Genomic DNA, 15,816 nt, shown 5'->3' with positions numbered 1-15,816 from the left:
TGCTGTCATATTCAGTTATTAAACAAACACCCATTTGGGCAAAAAAATATATTTGGCAGCCTTTGCTGCAGATGTCATTGTGAGATACACCCTTTAGATATTTGGGTTATATTCAGATATTTGAAATACCGCCATTTTGTGCACAAATCTTTAATTGAGGCCTAGTCTGGGTCAGGGCGTGTGAGATACACCCTGTACATACTGTCGTTCTATTCTACTATTAATTAAACACCCATTTAGGGCAAGATCCTAAATTTGAGAAATATGAGGAGAGAATCAAATTAGGGACGTGGTCCAGGTCGTGGAGCTCCTGTTGAAGGGAGAGGACGTGGTCGATCTGTGCCAGCTACATGCACAAGTGAAACACCTTCCTCAGGTGCGTATAGGCAACATAACCTGCAGCGGTATTTGGTCGGGCCTAAAGCGGCTCTACGAATGGTGAGGCCTGAATAAGTACAGGCGATAGTAGATTGGGTTGCTAACGGCTCCAGTTCCTTCACATTGTCTCCCACCCAATCTCCTGCTGAAAGACCACAGTGGGTATCTGTCTTTCACCTCACCCCCTTGCAAATCAGCCAAGCAGTCTGAGCCCCAAGTCATGCAGCAGTCTCTTCTGCTTTTTGATGACTCTGTTAGCAGGATTTCCCAGGGCCATCCACCTAGCCCTGCCCCAGAAGTGGAAAAGATTGAGTGTACCGATGCCCAACCACTTATGTTTCAAGATGAGTACATGGGAGGACCATCGCAGCACGTCTCAGATGATGACAAAACACAGGTGCCAACTGCTGAGGCTTTCGAAAGTGTGCAGACTGACAAAGAAGTCGGGGTGAAGACTGGGTGGAAGATGATGTGGAGGACGATGAGGTCCTCGACCCCACATGGAATCAAGGTCATGCGAGTGACCTATGTAGTTCGGAGGAAGAGGCGGTGGTCGCACCGAGCCACCAGCACAGCAGAAGAGGGAGCAGGGTGCAAAAGCGGAGCTGCCGTCCTCTAAACAGTATGCTTGCTACTGCCCACCGCAGCAAGGGACTGAGCACACCAAAGCCAGCTCCAAGAAGTTCCCTGGCGTGGCAGTTCTTCAGACAACGTGCTGACGTCAAGACACGAGTGGTTTGCACGCTGTGCAATCAGAGCCTGAAGCGAGGCATAAACGTTCTCAACCTGAGCACAACCTGCATGACCAGGCATTTAAGTGCAAAGCACGAGCTGCAGTGGAGTAGACACCTCAAAAACCAAGAAAGGTCTCTGGCTGGCTCCTCCTGCTTCCTCTTCTGCTGCAGTCGTGGCCTCTTCATCCACCTCTGGAGTGACAGTGTCACCTGCCACCCCACAAACAGAGGATCTTTTAGCAACACCACCAACTGGGTCACCAAGCATCTCCACAATGTCCCACGGAAGCGTTCAGCTCTGCATCTCCCAAACACTGGAGAGGAAGAGGAAGTACCCCCCTACCCACCCGAGATCCCTAGCCCTTAAAGCCAGCATTTCTAAATTACTGGCCTTTGAAATGCTGTCATTCCGTCTTGTGGAGACGGATAGTTTTAAATACCTTATTTCAGTGGCTGTCCCACAGTATGTCGTGCCCAGCCGCCACTACTTTTCCAGGTGAGCCATCCCTTCCCTGCACAACCAAGTAGGGGACAAAATCAGGTGTGCACTGCGCAAAGCCATCTGTGGCAAGGTGCACCTGACTACGGATACGTGGACCAGTAAGCACGGTCAGGGTCATTATATCTCCATAACAGCACACTGTGTAAATGCAGTGGTGGCTGGGCCTGAGGCGGATAGCAGTTTGGCGCATGTCCTTCCACCACCGAGGATTGCAGGGAGCTTCAGTTTGCCTCCTGTTGCTTCCTCCTCCTACTCTGCTTCCTCATCCTTTACCAGCTCCTCATCCGGTCAGCGTAACACCTTCACCACCAACTTAAGCACAGCCAGGGGTAAACGATAGCAGGCAGTTTTAAAACGTATCTGTTTGGCGGACAAACCCCACACCGCGCAGGAGCTGTGGAAGGGCCTTGAACAACAGACCGATGAGTGGTTTGTGCCAGAGAGCCTCAAGCCCGGCCTAGTGGTGTGCGATAATGGACGAAATCTCGTAGCAGCTCTGGGACTAGCCAGTTTTAAGCACATCCCTTGCCTGGTGCATGTGCTGAATTTGGTGGTGCAGAGATTCCTTGAAAATTACCCCGATATGTCAGAGCTGCTGCATAAAGTGCGGGCCGTCTGTGCGCTCTTACGGCGTTCTCACCCTGCTGCTGCTTGCCTGTCAGCGCTGCAGTGTAACTTCGGCCTTCCCGCTCACCGCTTCATATGCTACGTGCCCACAAGGTGGAACTCCACCTTGCACATCCTGGCCAGACTGTGCGAGCAGCAGCAGGCGATAGTGGAGTTTCAGCTGCAGCATGCACGGGTGAGTCGCTAGTCGGAACAGCACCACTTCACCACCAATGACTGGGCCTCCATGCGAGACCTGTGTTCCTTATTGCACTGTTTTGAGTACTCCACCAACATGGCCAGTGCTGATAACGCCGTTCTCAGCGTTACTATCCCACTTCTATGCCTCCTTGAAAAAACGCTGATGGCGATGATGGAAGAGGATGTGGCACAGGAGGAGGAGGAGGAAGAGGGATCATTTCGTAGGGTTTCCGGCCAGTCATTCACAAGTGGCTCCGAGGGTGGGTTCCTGCACCCACAAACGCCAGGTACACAATTGTCCAGCCAGGGCACAGTTCTGGAGGATGACGAGGTGGAGGATGAAGAGGAGGAGAAGGAGGAGGAGGAACCTTGTTTACAGCAGGGTGACACCCAGACCAGCTCATGGCCATCACTGGTGCATGGCTGGGGGGATACAGAGGACACAGACTATACACCTCCCACAGAGGACAGCTTTTCGTTGCCTCTGGGCAGCCTGGCACACATGAGCTATTACATGCTGCAGTGTCTCCGCAACGACCGCCGAGTTGCCACCATTCTAACTTGTGCTGATTACTGGGTGGCCACGCTGCTGGATCCCCGTTACAAGGACAACGTACCGTCCTTAATTCCCTCACTGGAGCGTGTTCGTAAGATGCGCGAGTACAAGCGCACACTTGTAGACGCGCTGCTGGTGGCATTTCCACCTGACAGCGGGGGCACAGTGGAAGCACAAGGGGAAGGCAGAGGACGAGGAAGGGTCGCCAACGCAGCTGGGGCACCGCCAGCACCTCAGAAGGCAGGGTTAGCATCACCGAAATGAGGAAAAGCTTTGTCAGCACGCCACAAAAACCAGCACCACCAGCTGATATGGAACGTCTTAGCAGGAGGCAACATTTCACCAACATGGTGAAGCAGTATGTGTGCACACGCCTACACGTACTGAATGATGAGTCTGCCCCCTTCAACTTCTGGGTCTCTAAATTGGGCACCTGTCCTGAGCTTGCCCTTTACGCCTTGGAGGTGCTGGCCTGCCCTGCAGCCAGTGTATTTTCTGAACTTGTGTTTAGCACGGCAGGGGGCGTCATCACAGACAAGCGCAGCCGCCTGTCCACAGCCAATGTGGACAAGCTCACGTTCATTAAAAAACCGAGGCATGGTTTCCACAGGACATGTCCGTACCTTGTGCAGAATAAACATGTATACCGGCACTAACCAGCCATTGTTATACTGCAGCGCAATTGCTCATGTTTGTATTTTGGATATTTCACACTCTTTTGGAGTGTACCCTAATTTTAAAAAATAAAATTAAAACCAACAACCTGTGTTGGCTACCTCGTCCTCCTCAACCGCCGCTTCCACCTACACCGTTACGTCCACCGCCTCCTCAAACTCCTACTCCATATGGAACTCCACCTCATAAATAAAAATTTTTTTTTTATTTGTACGCATTTTATTTTATGTCATTTCACTACTTTGTCATTTACATTTTCGGGTTAAAATTCACCAATTTTGGGGTGTGATGTACCACTGCTATACCTATTAGACCGATAAAAAATAAAATAAAAATTAGTCAGTTACATTTGCAGTTGAAATTCAACAATTTTTGGGTGTGATGTACCACTGCTATACCTAGTAGATCGAAAAAAAAAATATGTCAGTTACATTCTCTGGTGAAATTCACCAATTTTTGGGTGTGATGTACCTCTGCTATACCGAGTAGAAAAAAAATAAAAAATTGTCTGTTACATTTTTGGGTGAAATTCACGAATTTTTGGGAGTAATATACCCCTCCTCTACCTAGTTGACAGCTTAATAAATTTCAATAACTTTTCTTTTACATTTTCGGGTGACCCCTGCTCTACCAAGTAATACAATACATTTCTGTAATTTTTCTGTTACATTCTTGGGTTGACATTTTACAATTTTAGACGTGAATAAACCCCTGCTCTGACAGGGAATTACATTTCTGAAATTCTTCTTTAATTGTTGCGCGCCACCTCTTTTTATTCAACGCTTAAACTTTAACTAGCTGTACTACATTTGCGCTTCAATAATTTGTCCCACATTTCCGCTTTACTCTTTTGGCCACCATTTGCACTTCAATACTTTGTCCCACATTTCCGTTTTACTCCTTTGGCCCACATTTGGGCTTCTGTAATTTGTCCCACATTTGCGCTTTAACAGCTTTTCCCACATTTCCGCTCGATCCCAATTTTTTTAAATTAATTTATCTCCCTTAAATTTGGTCTCTTTTTCTTACGCTCCCTCTCCGGCGTGGAACCCTGATTCACCGATAACCGTGATCAACATATTAGGCTCAGAAAAGAACATCGAAAGTTGATAGAGAAGATATTCAAATGGATGGTGGATGTCACTGGGGCACCTCTACATAGGTGACAGGTACATAAATGTAAAAAAATCGTCAATTACATTGTCAGGTGACATTTTAAAAATTTTGCCAGATAGAAACCCCTGCTCTGCATAGTTGACAGGGAATAAAATGTAATAAATTCTTCATTAATTAATGCGCGGCACATCCTTTCATTCAATGCTTAAACTTTAAAAAGTTGTCACACTTTTACACTTTAATAATTTGTCCCATAATTCCGCTCTATAATTATACATTTTTAAAAATGAATCCTCCCTTGTATGTGGTCTCTCTTTCTCACGTTCCATCTTCGGCGTGGAACCCCAATTCCCCGCCAACCGTGATCACCATGGTAGGCCCATAAAAGAACATCGAAAGTTGATAGAGCAGAGATCAAATTGGATCGTGGACATCATGGGGACGTGCGACATGGTGGGGCAGTAAGTGTTGCGGCAATGTGAATAGTGATGGGTGCAGTAAAGTCCCGGGGAAGCAGGAAAAAGGGGTGTTTGCACCAGGAGTGTGTCACCAAGGGGCTCGACCTTGGTGGAGTAAAGGCCCTAGATATAGGTGGCCACTAAGCTAGTTGGTGGACACCAAGCTACTTAGCTGGCTCCAGCTAATCCAGGGCAGCTTTTTACTGGGAACAGGCAATGTGTTGGGTGGGTGCCTGTTCCCCATGCTCCAGTCCGGGATTTTGCAATATGCCCATGTCCAGGGATGGTATTTAATCCTGTTGCTGGACTTGGGTGTGGCTCCCAGTCTGGGGAAGGAGAGTGTGTTTTCCAGAGACAGAGGCCTGTTGAGGCTCTGTGTGTGTGGTCTCAGCCGGGCTAGGCTGAGGGACCACGAGGCTAAGTGACAGCCTCGAATTTGGGGGACACAGTGACGCCTGCGGCACAAGGGCCACAAGGTCAAAGTCGGGAGGACTGATGGACCACTATCCCCCAAAGGGATTTGCATTTGCTACAGCCTGGAGGCTGCTGGACTATCTGAGAAAGCCGCATGTTATGACCGTAGTAGTTAGAGCCCAGCCGGGCAGGTGTTTGTTTTGTATTATGTTTGTTTTGCTAACCCCCCACAATTGGTGGAGGATGTGTGCAGGAGTCCCGGCTGAAAAGAGGCAAAGTGGTTGCTGAGAGCAACGACTGCACACAGGAGCCTGCTGGTGATAATTTTTTTTTTTTTCCCCTGTGGTGCAAACAGTGTAGAATTTAAAGGGCCAGTAGTCGAGTAAAAGAGACTGACTTGTGGCTTTTTTTTGGTCAAAATGGCGACCAGGGTGAAAGGTGGCCTGTTTTGGCGGACATCCAAGGCCACAAAGGAGAAAATAGCACCGCCAGTGCGGAAAACTAATTCCTTGTTGAAGAAGCCGAGTGCGGTACTTGGAGAGGCTGCTCTGAACTGGGCTGAGAGTGGAGTGCCGGAGGAAAAGGGGATATATGCCGTTGCCAAGGGCCACCGTCGCGAAGATAAAGAGGTGGAGAGTGGTGCGGCTCTCAGGAGTGCCTGTATTTCATGTGATGGAGTACAAGGTCCTAAAGGGTGCGCCTGGAGTGACCATCCGGGAGAGGTCCAGACTCCAGGCCATTTGGTTTCCGGTAGCAATGGTTGCAGTGAGGAGTCTGCCAGTGGTCGTGGTACCAGAAATCCAGAGAAGGCTGGAGATCTCTGTAGAGGTGATCTTGGACTATCTTCATCTCCAGAGACTGCTGAATGTGCGACGTCATGCGGTAACAACGTTCCTGTAATTATTGGGCTAGCAGACCCTGGGACAGTACGCTGACGACAGTTGCTACCTGCTGGGCCGGCAGGTGGAAAGTCCCAGAGGCAAGGAACTGTCATAAGGGGATGTGTCTCTGTGGAAACCTCAGCGTCTGAACAGGTGGGTAAGCCTGTTGTGGTTGCTCCCTCACGGGAATCCGCAGGGGAAAGTGGGTTTGTGCTGCCCAAAATGCCCATGACCAAGGCTAGGTTTGGGGGGCAAGAAAGTTAGAGACCCCATGGGGGTAGCACGATAGGGAAAAGTAGTGATGAATATGCTGGACAGACAGGCGATTAAAAAGGACTGTCAGATAGTTCCCACCGGACGTGAGACTATGGTGACAGCTAGGACTGAAGTGACAACTAGAAACAATGTTGCCAAGTTATCTGCATTGCCTAATGAAAATGTGAAGTTATGTAAATGAAGTGATAATGATGACACCCCTTTTCCTTTGCAGGCTGTGGTCAGGAAAAAAGCTACCCCTGCTGGTTTAATTGTTTATGTGGTAGGGATGTTGATTGAAAGTGAGGCAATGCTAGAAAGTGTACCACATGTACTAGGTGCAGATAAGCAGTCTCCACAGGGTTCTATGGTTAGTGAGCTCGGGTTCAAGATAGATGCATTCAACTTCTGGGTCTCCAAATTGTCCACATGGCCAGAGCTTGCCCTGTATGCCTTGGAGGTGCTGGCCTGCCCTGCAGCCAGTGTACTCTCTGAATGTGTATTTAGCACGGCAGGAGGCGTCATTACAGACAGACGCAGCCGCCTGTCCACAGCCAACGTGGACAAGCTCACGTTCATTAAAATGAACCAGGCCTGGATCCCACAAGACTTGTCTGTACCTTGTGCAGAATAGACATTTATACCACCATCAAACCTACATTCTTGTACTCAAGTCAAGTGCAATGATTCTTTTTTTAATTTTTTTTTATTTGTCCCAATAAAAAATAAAATAAAACATTGTTGTCTACCTCCTCCTCCTCCATTGCTGCCTCCACCTACAACACCACATTCACCGCCTCCTCATCCTCCGACTCCATATCCACCTCCTTCTCTGAGTTGCAGGTTAATAATTTGTAATTTTTAGTTATTTTATTTCATTTTAAGTTATTTCCCTATCCACATTTGTTTGCAGAGTAGTTGCCATGCTCTTAAGCACATTTTACTGCCTTTTACATCCCTCTAGCCTTTTCAAGAACTATTTTAGAGCCATTTTAATTCAAAAAAAGTGCCAATTTTAGTGCCCTAAATTGAAATAAAATCTTATTTTCAATTGTCGGGTGACATTTTACCATTTTTGGCGTATACAAACCCCTGCTGAGCCTGGGTGACAGGGGCCTAAATCTCTCAAAATCCTCAGTTGTATTGCTGGGTGACATGAACCCCCTTTTGCCATGAATGAACCCCTTTTGTGCCTGGGTGACAGGGGCCTAAATCTCTCAAAATCCTCAGTTGTATTGCTGGGTGACATGAACCCCCTTTTGCCATGAATGAACCCCTTTTGTGCCTGGGTGACAGGGGCCTAAATCTCTCAAAATCCTCTGTTGTATTGCAGGGTGATATGAACCCCCTTTTGCCGTGAATGAACCCCTGCTCTGCATTGCTGACAGGGAACTAAGTTTAGTGAAAACATCTGTTACTGATCGGAAGATGCGCGATTACAAGCGCAGGCTGATGATGGCATTCCCACCTGACAGCGGGGGCACAGTGGAAGCACAAGGCGAAGGCAGAGGAGGAGGAAGAGGTCACCAACGCATCTGGGGCACCACCAGCACCTGAGAAGGCAGGGTTAGCATGGCCAAAATGTGGACAAGCTTTGTCAGCCTTGGAGGTGCTGACCTGCCCTGCAGCCAGTGTATAGTGTGAACGTGTGTTTAGCACGGCAGAGAGCATTATCACAGGCCGCAGCCAATGTGGACAAGCTTACGTTTATTAAAATGAACCAGGCATGGATCCCACAGGACTTGTCCGTACCTTGTGCAGAATAGACATTTATACCAGCCTCAACCATCCATTCTTGTACTCAAGTGCACTTATTCTTTGTTTTATTTTGTTATATGTCCCAATATTTTGGGGGATAACCCAATTTAAAAATAAAAAATAACACAAATCAGTGTTGGCTACCTATTCCTCCTTCACCGCCGCTTCCACCTACACCGCCACGTCAACCTACACCGCCACATTCACCCTTCCACCGCCTCCTCAACCTCCTACTCCTACATCCAGATTGTTATTTTAAATTTTTCTGTATTTTATGTTATTTTAAGTAATTTCCCTATCCATATTTGTTTGCAGAACAGTTGTCATGCTCGTAAGCACATTTTGATGCCTTTTGCAGCCCTCTAGCCCTTTCCAGGACAATTTTAGAGCCATTTTAGTGCCCAAAAGTTCGGGTCCCCATTGACTTCAATGGGGTTCGGGTTCGGGGTCAAGTTCGGGTCAAGTTCGGGTCCCGAACCCGAACTTCTTTATCAAGTTTGGCCAAACTTCATCACCATCCAGGTGTCCGCTCAACTCTACTCTTGGGTGAAGGAGTGCGAAAATCGGTTAAAAACTTTCTAGCCGGTTTTATCATTTCTGGTCGTGTTGACAGACAGAGACTTTTGCACGAGGGACTTGGCTGAATAAATGTAAGATTTTAATCCATAATCAAGGTTTGGAAAGCTGGAGGGGATAATCCCGCTTGTTCCACCTCCAGCATTGCCTGGAAAAAATTATGAAAATTAAAAGCAGTAAAGCCTCTGCGGCGACATTTTGTGTGCCGTGAATGTGCCTGCATGATACATGAAAGTTATGGCACAGGGAAAGCCAGACCAGCCTGCGGACAAAAGAAATTATAAAAATTCACTTTGATCTGCCCTTGGCGATGATGTCTACTACCGCCTGGTTGTTAGTAACGAAAACTACCGAAGAATTGTCCCATTGCCTGCCTCATACTTGGGCAGCCGCAATGATTGGGTAGACTTCTAGTAATGGAGCAGACTTCAAAGAAACCTTAACTAAGTAGACTTCTGGGGGCCAAGAACCTGCAAACCACTGATTCCCGCAAATTGTCCCGAAAACCCCAGAAGAGGAGGCGTCCGTAAAAACCGTGGCCGATGCGGGACCCCAATGAAGAACAAATAGAGACTCCGTTCCAACTGGCGAGGAACGTGTTCCACGTGGCCAAATTGGCTATTGCTTGGGCTTTTAAACCTATGGGTCTGTCTTGCTCGGGGGCGGAGAGAAGTAGACATCATTGGCCCACAAGCAAGAAGCAGGGAGCAATCATGTGTTCAGATGGAAAAAATGACAAGTATTTGTAAAAATTAATATATAGCACTATATTCTAAATATTAGCGAATTCTCGAAGTGCCGATATTCACAATTAAAATTTGTTATTTTAAATATTTGCGCTCAACACTACTTGTCACACTTCGGTGTGGGAGTGAAACACCACACCGAGCATAAGAGGGAAGGGGGGAACAGGGGATCAGGCCTGAGAACTAGGGAAGGAAGAAGGGCACCTCCTAGTAAAACCCTAACCAAAATCCTGACTGACTACCAGTATGAACAGACCCCAGAGGTAGGTGTGTTCATACGCAGGAATACTTAGAGTCCTAGATTTGGATAGAACCGGCACTCAAAACAATTGGAATAAGCGTGGAAGTAAATTAAAATTATTTATTAAACAGTAAGCATTGATTAAGCTATATTCTGTGTACATCAGAGTAAAAATTCATAAAAATGACATAAAAAACATATAAAACATAAAAATATATATACCAAATATATATCTCCAATATAGAGGGGTCTCAAATGCTGGGCACAGCAGACTGCATCCGTGTCCCTCCCAGTTGGGTAGGGCTATTAGATCGCAGGCGTCTATGCCAGAGCAGAATATTTGAGATATACACCGCGGTACATAGCATAAAATACTATATTTGAGGGGATTCAATGGCAGGTATCCCACATAATCCTAATTGCATAAATTGCTCCAACGTGTAGGGTAGGGAATCTAAGATAGTCAGATGTGGTCTATATTTTGGACCATGAATGGATCGTCCAGCACCTGTAACAGTCTCAGATTCAAAGTCACTTGTCCAGCACGTCTGTAATCACAGTGCCTGTGCTGTCTCTCATGCAGAGAATCGGTGTAGTTCCTCTGAACTAAGTGTTACTCACTGTGTCTCCGTATAGGATCACTCAATTGGATCTGCGGCGGAGTTTCTACCGTGGCGTCCCACGCTTCAGCTTTTTCTCCGCTGTGTTTGTGTTGGATCCGGTTAGTAGTAGGATCCCGTCTCTACTCTCGCAAGAGACCTGTGTTGGACCTGTGTTAGCTATTTCAGCTGTTACACTTCAGTGAGTCTTACAACACTTGCAGATCTTCTATAGGTGGATGTATTCTCTCCGTCCTTTTAGTACATGGCCATGTACTGCTGAGATGATTCTTTCACAGGTAATACGCCCAGACGCGTTTCGAGATACCTTATCTCTTCCTCAGTGGCTATCTAGCCCTATAGCACCCTGGTACTAATGGCAGGGACGAGACTAACTTTTCCTTCAAAAGGAAGGACGAAGTCTCCTTCAGGCCTAATACAAACAATAGGGAAATGAAACACACAGAACCCAAACAAAATACAAAAAGGGAAAGGAAAGACTTAACTTCAAAGGAGCTAAGGAAGCACCAGGAACTCCGCCGAGATCCACACACCACCAATCCTCAACTGAAACTGAAGCTAACTAAAGCTATAAACCACACAGCATTGTGGGATAAGCAACAATAAATAAGGAAGGTTTAATGACCACATTAGCAACACATGAGCCATATGGTGTGGCCATTACTAGTCTTGGGCGTGAATATTCAAATTTTAATTGCAAATATCGCCACTTCGAGAACTCGAAAAGATTTAGAATATAGTGCTATATGTATATTCGTATTCGCAAATATTCTAGATTTTTTATCATCTGAACCCATGATCTCTCCCTGCTTCTTGCTTGTGGGCCAATGAGAAGGCAGCAATGTCTTTGTCTTAGCTTAGCAACATCCCTAGCAACCAAGTTGCCTACCCCTTACTACAGTTGTAAGAAAAAGTATGTGAACCATTTGGAATGATATGGATTTCTGCACAAATTGGTCATAAAATGTGATCTGATCTTCATCTAAGTCACAACAATAGACAATCACAGTCTGCTTAAACTAATAACACACAAATAATTAAATGTTACCATGTTTTTATTGAACACACCACGTAAACATTCACAGTGCACAGTGGAAAAAGTATGTGAACCCCTAGACTAATGACATCTCCAAGAGCTAATTGAAGTGAGGTGTCAGCCAACTGGAGTCCAATCAATGAGATGAGATTGGAGGTGTTGGTTACAGCTGCCCTGCCCTATAAAAAAACACACCACTTCTGGGTTTGCTTTTCACAAGAAGCATTGCCTGATGTGAATGATGCCTCGCACAAAAGAGCTCTCAGAAGACCTACGATTAAGAATTGTTGACTTGCATAAAGCTGGAAAGGGTTATAAAAGTATCTCCAAAAACCTTGCTGTTCATCAGTCCATGGTAAGACAAATTGTCTATAAATGGAGAAAGTTCAGCACTGCTGCTACTCTCCCTAGGAGTGGCCGTCCTGTAAAGATGACTGCAAGAGCACAGTGCAGACTGCTCAATGAGGTGAAGAAGACTCCTAGAGTGTCAGCTAAAGACTTACAAAAGTCTCTGGCATATGCTAACATCCCTGTTAGCGAATCTACGATACGCAAAATACTAAACAAGAATGGATTTCATGGGAGGATACCACAGAGGAAGCTGCACGTTTACAGTTTGCACAAGAGCACCTGGATGTTCCACAGCAGTACTGGCAAAATATTTTGTGGACAGATGAAACCAAAGTTGAGTTGCTTGGAAGAAACACACAACACTATGTTGAAAAAAAAGAGGCACAGCACACAAACATCAAAACCTCATCCCAACTGTGAAGTATGGTGGTGGGGGTATCATGGTTTGGGGCTGCTTAGCTGTTTCAGGGCCTAGACGGATTGCTATCATAGAAGGGGAAATGAATTCCCAAGTTTATCAAGACATTTTGCAGGAGAACTTAAGGCCATCTGTCCACCAGGTGAAGCTCAACAGAAGATGGGTGCTGCAACAGGACAACGACCCAAAGCATAGAAGTAAATTAACAACAGAATGGCTTAAACAGAAGAAAATACGCCTTCTGGAGTGGCCCAGTCAGAGTCCTGACCTCAACCCGATTGAGATGCTGTGGCATGACCTCAAGAAAGCGATTTACACCAGACATCCCAAGAATATTGCTGAACTGAAACAGTTCTGTAAAGAGGAATGGTCAAAAATTGCTCCTGACTGTTGTGCACGTCTGATCTGTAACTACAGGAAACGTTTGGTTGAAGTTATTGCTGCTAAAGGAGGTTCAACCAGTTATTAAATCCAAGGGTTCACATACTTTTTCCACCTGCACTGTGAATGTTTACATGGTGTGTTCAATAAAAACATGGTAACATTTAATTCTTTGTGTGTTGTTAGTTTAAGCAGACTGTGACTGTCTATTGTTGTGACTTAGATGAAGATCAGATCACATTTTATGACCAATTTATGCAGAAATCCATATCATTCCACAGGGTTCACATACTTTTTCTTGCAACTGTATATAAGAACCTCCCCAGCATCCATTTTCTGCATTTTTTTGCAGTTCTGAAAGAGACAGCAGTGTCATTGCTGTGCTCTGTGCTTTCCTGTACTTTACATTAGATAGTTAGTTAGTTAGCTTATATATATAATACAGATAGTTAGTGTAGGTTAGATAGTGAAATAGTGTAGCTGATTTTCAGTGCAGGGTGTTAGGTAGTGTGATAGGTTCTGCTGTCCATACATACATGTTACAGACATAGTGCTGTGATGTCACAAGTTCAGAACAATACTTAGTGCACCAATCAGTAATATGTAGTCAGACCTGCTAAAATGTGAAGTTGCACGTATTATGCCATAATATGCGCATCATTAATTGGCAATTTGCGCAATTGGAGCACTGTATCTGCATATAAAGCTATTGTAATGTTCTGCCGTGCCAACCATTTTCTCCAGTCTCAGAAAACTTCTAGCAGCTTGAAAAATGTAGCAAAAGTGACCCATGTCTGTATTGCTCATGCAATACGTGCATATTACATTGCCGATTTTCGCAATCAAGAAAATTTGTTTAAATATTCGTGAAATATTGCGAATTTGAATATCGCCCCTGCCACTCATCACTAGCCATTACCAGAAACACATGCTCCACAGAGAAAACCTGCCAGATCAAACCACGAGTTGCCAGTCTCACCAATCTCCTGCCACCTGTCGCGGGAACGCTCGAGACAGTACCTTGTCAGAGGGAATGCCATGGAGTTTCACAATGTTGTCAACACAGACTTGTGCAAGGGTTTTAGCATTAGGTAGGCCCGACAACACTATAAAGTGCACCATTTTACTAAAGCGATCAACTACCACCAGAATAACTGTCTTTCCTGAAGAATTAGGTAGATCATTGATAAAATCCATGCATAAGTGAGTCCATGATCTGGACGGGATGGGCAATGGAAGTAGAGATCTGGAAGGCCGAGTATGTCTCACCTTAGCATGTGCACAGGTACTACAGGCTGACACATAGTCCTCAACACAATTACGCAACCCCGGCCACCAGAATCTACGAGAGATGAGGTCGGCAGTGGATCTACTCCCAGGGTGTCCCGTAAGAACCGTACAGTGATGTTCCTCAAACATCTTGTGACGCAATTCCGATGGCACAAACAGTTTCCCAGAGGGACAAGATGCCGGTACGTCTCCCTGAGCCTCTAACACCTTCACCTCTAGGTCATGGTAAAGAGCGGATGACACCACCCCTTTCCGACAGTATAGGACTCCGATTTTTAAAATCACCACCTCCAGGAAAACTATGTGACAAGGCATCTGCCTTGACATTCTTAACCCCAGAACGATGGATGACAATGAAATTGAATCTGGTGAAAAACAAAGACCATCTGGCTTGTCTCGGGTTCAGTCGTTTAGCCGACTCCAGGTAAATCAGGTTTTTGTGATCTGCAAACACCGTGATCGGATGAATCACCCCTTCCAACCAATGACGCCATTCCTCAAAAGCCAGCTTAACCCCTTAGGCACGCATGACGTACCGGTACGGCATGTTTCCCGAGTCCTTAAGGACCCATGACGTACCGGTACGTCATGGGTTTAAACCGTGATTGCGGCGCGGCAGAGGTTAATCGGAACAGGATGCCCGCTGAAATCATTCAGTGGGCATTCTGTCACAACGCCGGGGGGGGGGTCATGTGACCTTCCCGTATCGGCGATCAATTCAGACCTGCGGTTTGCAGCGCTTTCTGCAGTTTCTGATCCCCGTGGTCCCTGACTGCGGGGATCAGATACCTTAAAGTGCCCAAAATTAAGATTTTTTTCACCCCCCAGGGTTGCAGGCGGTGCGGGAGGCGGGCGGTGCGGCAGGCGGGATCGTGATCCCCCGCCCGTCTCCTCTTGAATATTAATTGGTGTCCAGTGGGTATACCAGAGTGTCAGCACATTGCTGACACTCTGGTATAAACGGCTGACATCTGTGCTGTGATGTCAGCCGTTTAACCCTTTCCATACCGCGGTCCATCCGGACCGCTGTATGGAAAAGGTTAACAGTCAGGGAGCTCCCTCCCTCTCCCCCCTCCTTACCCTTCCCCGTCTGCTCAGTTGTGGCAGACGGGGAAGGTTCCCATGGCAAAAGGACGCCCTCTCAGGCATCCTGCTGACCATGGTGCTGAACAGATCTGTGCTAAAGGCATAGATCTGTTCAGACAAAGTGTAAGTAAAATACAGTACAATACACTATATAGTGTACTGTACTATATTATACAGACATCAGACCCACTGGATCTTCAAGAACCAAGTGGGTCTGGGTCAAATTTTTTTTTTTTAAAAGTGAAAAAAGTAAAGATAAAAAAAAACACATTTATCACTGAATAAAAAAAATAAAAATAAATACACTACACATATTAGGTATCGCCGTGTCCGTAACGACCTGATCTATAAAACGGTCATGTTACTTTCTCCGCACGGTGAATGCCATAAAAATAAAAAATAAAAACTATGAGAAAATTGAAATTTTGCCCACCTTACTTCCCAAAAAAGGTAATAAAAATGATGAAAAAAGTCGCATGTACGCCAAAATAGTACCAATCAAACCGTCATCTCATCCCGCAAAAATCATACCTTACC

The 15,816-nt window shown here is 46.1% G+C and overlaps 1 protein-coding gene across 1 annotated transcript in view; it reads left to right on the top strand.

The window, feature by feature from the left end:
• The first annotated feature begins 6,059 nt into the window (after positions 1-6,059).
• LOC120989431 (olfactory receptor 1009-like) overlaps positions 6,060-15,816 on the top strand; it is a 42,662-nt gene continuing 32,905 nt past the window's right edge. Inside the window, exon 1 of the mRNA XM_040417524.1 lies at positions 6,060-6,279. Within this exon, the coding sequence (XP_040273458.1) occupies positions 6,060-6,279 (220 nt within the window). The remainder of the gene's footprint in view (positions 6,280-15,816) is intronic.

This window comes from Bufo bufo, chromosome 1 (assembly GCF_905171765.1).
Source record: "Bufo bufo chromosome 1, aBufBuf1.1, whole genome shotgun sequence".
In the NCBI taxonomy this organism is placed as follows: Eukaryota; Metazoa; Chordata; class Amphibia; order Anura; family Bufonidae; genus Bufo; species Bufo bufo.
The sequence above is the reverse complement of the archived record's forward strand: the minus strand, read 5'-3'. Positions and strand labels throughout refer to the sequence as shown.